At 40.0% G+C, this 9,404-nt stretch overlaps 2 protein-coding genes across 3 annotated transcripts in view; both read right to left on the bottom strand.

Annotated features, from left to right (window-relative positions):
- Positions 1-4,224: 4,224 nt before the first annotated feature.
- The window catches only part of RASEF (RAS and EF-hand domain containing), a 95,299-nt gene continuing 90,119 nt past the window's right edge, over positions 4,225-9,404 (bottom strand). For both annotated transcript variants that reach the window (XM_007528393.2, XM_060199502.1), the window contains one exon: positions 4,225-4,548. In XM_007528393.2, the coding sequence (XP_007528455.1) occupies positions 4,449-4,548 (100 nt within the window). In that variant the 3' untranslated portion in view covers positions 4,225-4,448. The remainder of the gene's footprint in view (positions 4,549-9,404) is intronic.
- Positions 8,380-9,032, bottom strand: LOC103118203 (nucleoside diphosphate kinase A-like). The gene has a single exon (XM_007528392.3). It carries the CDS (start codon positions 9,030-9,032, stop codon positions 8,541-8,543), a length of 492 nt encoding a protein of 163 aa, XP_007528454.2. The 3' UTR covers positions 8,380-8,540.

Below are 9,404 nucleotides of genomic sequence, written 5' to 3'. Positions count from 1 at the left end.
TTCCTTATGGCCAGTAGAACAGCCTCTAAAATGACGAGGCTCTTAGTATTTAGTAACCCAGGGATTTCCTGGAGAAACCTGTGAAACCATTCTTCCAGTGACCATTCAGTTGGAATTTTCTCCATCTTCTAAGGCAGTGGCTGCTTTTAAGATCTTGTCAACTCAATAGTCTATTCTTCCTTGCCTTTGTTCTGCTTCCTTCTTTTTCAGAGACTACTCCCTACAGTCAGTATAAGACAAATGTTTAGTTAGCCAACTCTACATCAACTTGTTGCCATTTAGGTAGAAGTTATGTGTGAAGTGTTAAATGTTCATTTCCTAGTCTCAAAGAACACTTTGGAACTTTTAGTAAATCTCACAGGAAAAAAAACCAAAAAACATTACATACTTATAATCAAAAGATTAAAAAGGCAAATGACTGAAGAATCAAGCATTCTTCCTTTAAAAAAATGAAATGGGGCTTGAACCTGGCACCTTAGGTACCTCAGGCATGGAAGTCTTTTAGCATAATCATTGTGTGGTCTTCCTAACCCATATTTTCTACTTACAGCTAAAGATGATTGCTTTATCAAGACATAAATGTCATCATAAGTCCAGGAAGATCTTCATGAAGGCAATAAAGATGCTGAGCACTTAAAGGCAAAACACATAGTATAAGCAGGCAGTGTCATACTAGTGTGGGGGGTTGAGGGGGAAAAACTCGTGAAGGAACTGAAGTGTAAGCTAAAACACAAGGAGGGACAGGAGACAGCTAGGAAGTGAAGGATGAGTAAGAAAGGGACTGAGCCCTGAGAAACCATAAGGTCAGAAGCATGTGTGAGTATGTCCTAGCATTTTTGGACAAAGCTCCCACATCACCTGCCATCACCCTTGCTGCCCCAGTGGCCAAGATGCCCTGATTGCCACAGCATCAACCACGTGTTCCATCTTTCCTCCCATCAGCCAGCTGTCCAGGCCAGAAAAAGCAGAAAGAAAAAAAAGTGTTTTAGAGGCAGAGGCAGAGGCAGTTTCATGTAGACAAATCCTAGAATTAAAATTACTTCTGCAGTAAAGCTGAAAGGAACACCCAAAAGGACAAAATGAGGCATGCTTTATTGACTTGACAACACAGAAGATAATTTTAGTTCCTTAGACATTTGTATTGCTATAAAATTACACTTTATGGAATAATCATTAATGGTCTGAATAAAAATAAACAGTATAAACAAAATATGGCTGAGACTATGAAAATGTAAACCGGATAAATCAAAATCATAAACAATTATTCAATATGCAGAGGCCTACTTACCATATACATATGAAATTCCTTATACACATATACAAAGAAAGTCCACAAAAAAGCATCACCATAAAGCGTATCACTGTACAAATATGAAAATAAATCTTTAGCCTCAACTTTGTCTTCAGTTAGAGTGTGTGCAATTTGGGCTTATACATATCATTTAGTATTAAATAATCTAGTGCCACATATGCCATACAAAGCAGCAAGTAGAAAAATTACAAAAGTGAATGAGATTAAGATTTGTCAGTGACAAATGTCTCCTAATCTTGCCTTTTTCAGGATGAAATTATAATTTTATACGTGCCAGGAATCATTAAAAAGTTGTGTGGTATAACTGTGGCTTTAAAATTTCTCAGAGAAAACAGAAGAGCTGCCTGTCTGTGGACTACGCAAATATAGCTGATTATTAATAAATCTATTTTAAAACATTAAAGATCTTTGTTCCTTCTGAAAACACACTTTACACTTAAGAAAACTTTCATGAAGTAAATATTGTTAATCATTATGATTTTCTTGCAAGAAAGCTTATAAAGAATTCTATGTGGCTTTTCTGTAAACTATACAGAGATCAACAGAGCTCTAAGCCTCTAGTTAGATTTTACTGTGAAAATATTTATCTGGATTCAAATAGTTAAAAAGATGATTGCTTTGTTTATTAAAGATGTCTAAGTAATCTCAAAATCAATTTGGGTGTACTGGCCTCACAATGAAGAGGTAATGGCCAAGATAATACTTCTGAATGAAAGGTATATTCCATATACACACTGTGGGAGAAATATAGAGGAGCACTTTGAGGAAAAATAAATAAAGGCAACACAATAACATATACTAGCACAGTTTTGTGCAGATGCACCAAACAATATGTGTCTCATATGCTGTCATATATACATATCAGCTACACTATAACTGGGGCTGGTCAGGTGATACCACCAAGGCATACAGCTGTAACAAAGCATCTGTTTCACCAAGACACAAAAGTAACAACCACTCCCTCCACTGTCCAGGTTGACAATCCCCCATCTGTAAGGCATTATTTTTTAAGCTTTGGCTAAAAATGTAAACTTTTAATTCTAGAACTAAAAAAAAGAGGAACTCATGGTAGAGTTGCTAAGAATACATACTTTTCTGTTTTACAGTAAAAAATAAATCCTAGATGTCATTTGTAAAGGCAAGACATACTTTGAAAAGCTCAATGACATTACAGCTACTTATGATCAATGTATTGATAGTAATTCTGGTAAATTATTGTGACAAATAAATATTTGGGAATTTGAGGCTTGATTATAAAAGATCATAAGCAGGAGTAATATTCCTATAATGAATTTTTTATTTCAACAAAAAGGAAAATAAATTTTAGCTTATGTAATGAATTAAACTAAGCAGAGTCTGAACCTATATAAACTGAAGCTAAGTTCAAATCCTTGGTTGGGAATAACTTAGTTCAAGAAACTGAAAACCAAAAACCAGGCTTTTCTGACTTGGCTAAGTATTGACTTCTTTAGCTCTCAGAGGCACTGCAGAGAAGTTGGGAGGCACTGCAGGTTCTAAAAGAGGAGTAAGAACACTCCAATTCTTGGTACAAGATGAGTCACTCATCTCATTAAACAAGTGTCTAATTCATCTTTCCTAAAAGTAATTCTTCCTTTAAAGATGTACCTTCCCAAACCATTTATACCCTTGATGTTTTCCTCACTGTTCTTTACTTATGGAAGTGAAGACTGACAACTAGGGAATAAGAAGACTTTCCTTATATTGGAGATTAGGTTTTTAAACCACCAGGAAATGCATATTATGGCAAAATGTTAAATCATCCTAAGTGCTGGTACATTCTTAAAATCAGTTCACATGTCATAAAATTCACCTCTTTAAAGTAAAAATTCAATGGTTTCTAATATATCCACAAAGACATTATAACTGTCTAATTCGAGAGCATTCTCATGATCCCCCAAAGAAACCAAATACCTATGAAAGGTTTCTAGTTCCTTGCTAGCCCAGGCAACCATTCACTGGGATGGGTGGGTGTGTATGTTTCAAATAGAGTGATAACTCTCCTGGTTTCTGCTTTCAGTAGTATGTGACTTTGTATTTTCATTAGAACACTGAATTTAAAAACCATGAACTTCATAAGTATTCTGAGATTTTAAAGTACCTTCTTTTCTATGTGTGGCTTTGTCACAAGAAAATGTTTTCTTCGGTCTCCCATGGAACCTAAAATATTATTAATTTTTTTCTCAATTAACAATGTTGTCATTTCAGGAGTGCAAAAAATTAATGTCCCAATATTTAAAAAGTCTGAATAACCAGAGTCTTTATTACCTGTAGGCCACTGTGCTCTTCTTCTCAGAGTTATGCATTATAGGCTCTGAGGTGCCAAGATCTACAAGGCCTTACTGATGAAGAAACAGGTCTAACGCAGGCTGCTGCTAGGTCCCAAGCAAGAGGTTAATTAACAGTAAAGCTAGGATGACAATGATCCCCCATTTACTAATCCTCTAGTACTGACAACCTGAAGGAAGCGTGGTCCAGGAGTTGGGTTGTGGCATACCCAGTTGAGTACATACATTACCACATGTAGGACCTGGGTTCAAGCCCCCATTTCCCACCTATGGGGGTGGGGGGAGTTTCATGAGTAGTGAAGCAGATATGCAGGTGTTTATCTTTCTCTTTCCCTATTTCCGCTCCTGTCTCAATTTCACTTTGTCCTATCAGATAAAAAGAAAGGAAAAATGACATCTGGGAACAGTGGATTCACAGTGCCAACACTGAGCTCCAGTAATAACCCTGGTGACAAAAAAAGAAAAAAAAAAAGAAATATGGCCCTAAGTTCTCTACAAAGCCAGTTAGTTACCACAGAATCTAATTATATCAGTTTTGTCCATAGCTTTTATCTGCTCATGTTATTTTTCACCATTTTTTAAAACTCTGTAAGAGTAGAAAAAAAAAAAAAAAGAAACTATTTAGCCAGAGGGCCTAAATGGTTCTTTGGTGTGTAACAGAGAAGAGCAGAGGTGCCAGGGGGATCTGAGGGCACAGTTCAGATTTCCCATGTTGAAATTTTCCATGTGACAGGAGTTTGAAAACACACCAGTCTTTTTAAGAAGCCAACAAGACATAGAAATTCAGTACTCTGGTAATGAAGGCTTAATAAGCTATGGATGTCTGGGATTTAACTGGTGCAGCAGTTCTTCATATGGGTTGACTTTTTTGAACTGGTCAGATTGGTAATAGACTTGCTGTCATCCTCATCAGTTCTTTTTTTCACTTCCCTGAAGAAAAAGAGAAGAGAGGACTAGATAAACACTGAACTAGTGAATTGGAAAGAACACATCTCAGTAAGGAGAAAAGGCTAATTTTTGCTGAAAGCCAATTAATAAACACTACAGAACAAATTTTAAAAATGTAAGACATATGTACAAAATACTAACATGTGACAGATAAGTGTTATTAATGTCATTTCACAGATGAAGAAATAAAGATTACAGTAAAGAAGGAGGATACACAATTCAATCTAGAGCACACTATACAAGTCACTACAAATGTCTGACCTCTATAAGGTAAGTTTCTTTTTTTTAAAATTTTTTTATTTATAAAAAGGAAACATTGACTAAACCATAGGATAAGAGGGTACAACTCCACACAATTTCAACCACCAGAACTCTGTACAATACCATCCCCTCCCCTGACAGATTTCCTTTATCTCTCTGGAAGTATGGACCCAAGAACATTGTGGGATGCAGAAGGTTGAAGGTCTGGCTTCTGTAATTGTTTCCCTGCTGAACATGGACATTGACAGATAACAGTTTCATGTTGCTTACATCACAGCATTTATGGTAATTTGTTACAGAAGCAATAGAAAACTAGCAATTCCCAATTTATTCTAAACTTTAGGGTCTTCAATTAGTGAGTTTTGAGGGAGGCCATGGGTGGCCATGGGTGGCCAACACTATATCGTTTATTCTCCAAAACAGAAGATTCCGCGTGCCTCTGGGTGACAAGTCTAGCAGATGGAGACTTGTCTCAAGTGGCCTCCCCCGGGACTCTGTTCTGGCTCCTACGCTATTTAATATTTACATCAATGACCTCCCAGAAACTTCTTCAAGGAAGTTCATCTACGCCGATGACATCTGCTGTGCAACTCAGGCATCCAAGTTCGACATCCTCGAGGAAACACTCACGAAAGACATGTCTCTGATATCTGATTGCTGTAAAAAATGGCGACTAATCCCTAGCACTGCAAAAACGGTATCATCTGTTTTCCATCTACACCATGCCTCGGCCTCGCGTGAGCTTAATGTGCAACTTGACGATACGAGAATCCGGCATGAAGCCCAGCCAGTCTATCTTGGCGTTACTCTCGATCGCACTCTGTCATTTCACGAACATCTCATAAAAACTGCAGCAAAGGTGGGTGCGAGGAACAACATCATTGCAAGACTGGCCAGCTCTTTATGGGGCGCGAGCGCTTCCACACTACGATCATCATCTCTGGCATTATGCTATTCCACTGCAGAATACTGTGCCCCAGTATGGTTCCATAGCCCTCATGTCCACTTGGTCGATTCCAAATTATATTCCTCCATGAGGATAATTTCTGGAACCATCCGTTCCACCCCGGTTCCATGGCTGCCAGTTCTTAGCAACATCGCCCCGCCAGATATTTGTCGGGATGCGGCATCATCTAAGTTCATTTCCCACGTCTACGCTCGACCGGACCTGCCAATATACGCAGGTATCTTCGCCCACCCTGTCCAACGCTTGACGTCTCGTCATCCAATCTGGTCTCCTATGCCTACACTGAATTTCTCTGTTCCAGACTCTTGGAAACAGAGTTGGCAGTCAGCTGAGGTAAAGAACAAACACCTCATCACAGAACCCTGCAAACGTCAACCCGACTTTGACCTAGCACGTTATGATTGGGTCCTCCTCAATCGCTATCGAACAGGTCATGGCTGGTGCGTCGCTATGTTCCACCGCTGGGGAGCCAGAGACGACCCGAACTGCCCCTGCGGCTACAGACAGACTATGACCCACATAGTCAATGACTGCCACCTCTCCAGATTCAAAGGAGGTCTCGAAACTTTACATCAGGCTCAACCTGACGCTGTTAACTGGCTACGGAAGAAGGGCAAACGCAAGAAGAAGAAGAAGAAGGAGAAGGAGAAGGAGAAGGAGAAGGAGAAGGAGAAGGAGAAGGAGAAGGAGAAGGAGAAGGAGAAGGAGAAGGAGAAGGAGAAGGAGAAGGAGAAGGAGAAGGAGAAGGAGAAGGAGAAGGAGAAGGAGAGAGAAGGAGAAGGAGAAGGAGAAGGAGAAGGAGAAGGAGAAGGAGAAGGAGAAGGAGAAGGAGAAGGAGGAGAAGGAGAAGGAGAAGAAGAAGAAGAAGAAGAAGAAGAAGAAGAAGAAGAAGAAGAAGAAGAAGAAGGGAGGAACAGGTATCTAAATAAAAAAAATTTAAAAAAAACCTTTTCCTGACTGAGAGAGATCCCCAGAAAAAGCAGAGTAGCTCAGGTTGGTGACCAAACACTTGTCTCCCTTCAAAAACAAATTGCTTCAGACAGTGCAAGTACAAAAACTCTTCCAGCTTAAGTTTTCGGACATGACAAGCTATGAGAAGGACCACACCTAGAATCATCTTATAAGGTCTATGTCAAGAACTTATACATTATATGAAACTTTCCAAAGACTGAAAAACTTTCTTTAATGACAATTTCACTAGCAGAGACTTAAGTGATTCCCATTTTTTATTTAAGGTACTTTGAGAAGCAAACTTGAAGGCAGAGTACAAAGTAAATGAAACTCTTTGTTGCTTTTTTCATTTTTTTATGTGGTGCCAAGGATAGAACAAAGGCCACATGCATGTGTGATGCTACTGAACCACCTCCCTGATTCAATTCTTTATTTTGTACAAAAAAAAAAGGGGGGGGAGAGACCAAAACACCTCCACATCCATAGAGTTCCATCCACTTGTATCTTTGGTGCTCTCACGTGGTGTCAGCGATCAAACCCAGGTCTGCACTCTATCTACTGAATCACCTCCTGGGCCCCTACAATCTCCCTATTTAAAAACTTTGTTAGTATGTACTGGAATCCTCAAACCAGTCCACAATGCAGAAATAAAAATGAGAAAAACTCTTTGATATGTGATTCACAAGAGAGCAGTATGCCAGACTTCTTTGATCATCTCAAGAGTTAACAATTAACCTGCGCTCAGAACACAGCTGAGGTGACCTCGTTATCAGAATGCCTTTGCACACAGGTGTTATAAGTAAGCAAACGCAAGCTACTGTGGGAGCAGCACTGTACCTGGGAGCATTGCCAGCCCACTAGGCAGGAGCAGGTGGGTAGGAAAGCAAAGGAGGCTCACAGCCTCTCCCATCTTTATGATGTAATAAAGACTATGGATTCTGGTGCTTGGGGTGTGACCACGGCAATTTGGAGTCAATTAACTTTAATAGGAGCCCATAAGACACTCCAGCACTACACAGCAGTTATGTAACCCCGTGGGGTACATGCAGCAGCTATATGTAGCCCTGGAGACTGTCAGAACTAGAAAAACGTGGGAGCTCATGTTCTGTCAGATCACCTTCCCTCATTTTACAGGTTTCAAATGCCAACAGGAAGACAGGGACTTGTTTCAGACTACACAGCTATTTAAGGATAGATGTAAAGTTTGAGCTTCCTGATGCCACAATCCTTTAAGATACTAGGCAGCAGCTAACAGCCATGCAGGGGGCTGGCTTGTGGCATCCTTGCCCTTACCAAGTGGAGCAGGGATTCAATTCTCCAGCCCACTGCTTAAAGCTAAGGTCAGACCCAACTATTGTCTAATGTTGAGTTCAGCTATGGTCTAGAGAGCTGTGATCCTGTCCAAACCCATCTGCCTCAGCAAACACTTCACTCCCATCCCAGGATATTTTAACACAATATCCACACAACCATCTGAAAAAGCAACACCACCCCACCACTACCAATTCAGTTATTACTCAACCTTTAGCCACGTCAGACACTGTATTTTATTGAATTTCTCTCTCTCTCTCTCTCTCTCTCATACATACAATCTCTTTTTTTTTACAGCAGGGATAAAATATTTTAGTTTGATGGTAGCACTTAATACTGGATAGGGAGCACTCAATAGCTCCAAGAATTTCACTCCAGATTAGAAGGAAGTTCTTGGAAATCACTACATTTGCTATAATTTGGTCCATGGCCCTTGGGAAGGAAAGGGGATGGAATGGAGAAATCACTGTAGTATGATTTCATGTCACTCATAGATCCAGTTCTGAGCACAGCTCTTGTAATCTACTAGTTCCCCTGGATAAAACCATGAACCAATCTCCTTCTCTGCACTCTCCACAGAATCACTGCCATGAATAATGTTCCTGCCAACTTGGATGCAAAAGTCACCGCAGATGGTCTCTGGCTTAAAGCCTGCTGGGTTGGTCTCCCCAAGCACAACTCGGCTTGTCTTTACAACATTCAGCCCTTCCCAGACCATGGCAACCACTGGCCCCGAGTGCATGTATTTCACCAGGCCAGTAAAGAACGAGCTGTCCTTCAGGTCAATGTAGTGTTCTTTGAGAAGGTCTTCAGAAGCCTGTATGAATTTCATACCAACCAGGCAGAATCCCTTCTGCTCAAAATGCTCAATGGTGTCTCCCACTAGGCCACGCTGAACACCATCGGGTTTGACTGCAATGGAAATGCGTTCACAGGTGGCCATGATCCCCTCCAGCTGCTCTAGCTCCACGTCCATCTCTACCCTCTTTTTTTAAATCATTATTTACTGCCATCAGAATTGTTTTGGGGGCTCCTGTGACTGCATGCCAAATCCACTGCTCCTGGTGGTCAGTTTTTTTCCTTATTTTATTTTTTCTCATTAATGGTTTACAATCTACAATATACATACACCCTCTTATACTTGCTTGGCTAAAAGGCTTGGTGTACAAGAATACAGAATCCATTGCTTTATCCAAATTACAAAGGTTCTTACCTGGGCTTGTGTTTGATAAATGATTCTCCTACTAATCACAAGCAAATAATATATGGTTCACTTGAATCCACAGGTATTCCAATATTTTTGCTATATGTTGTAGGTCACAAAGTTAGCATTCATTTTGTTTAACCA

The sequence above is a fragment of the Erinaceus europaeus genome, chromosome 10 (genome assembly GCF_950295315.1).
Source record: "Erinaceus europaeus chromosome 10, mEriEur2.1, whole genome shotgun sequence".
Lineage (NCBI taxonomy): Eukaryota > Metazoa > Chordata > Mammalia > Eulipotyphla > Erinaceidae > Erinaceus > Erinaceus europaeus.
The sequence above is the reverse complement of the archived record's forward strand: the minus strand, read 5'-3'. Positions and strand labels throughout refer to the sequence as shown.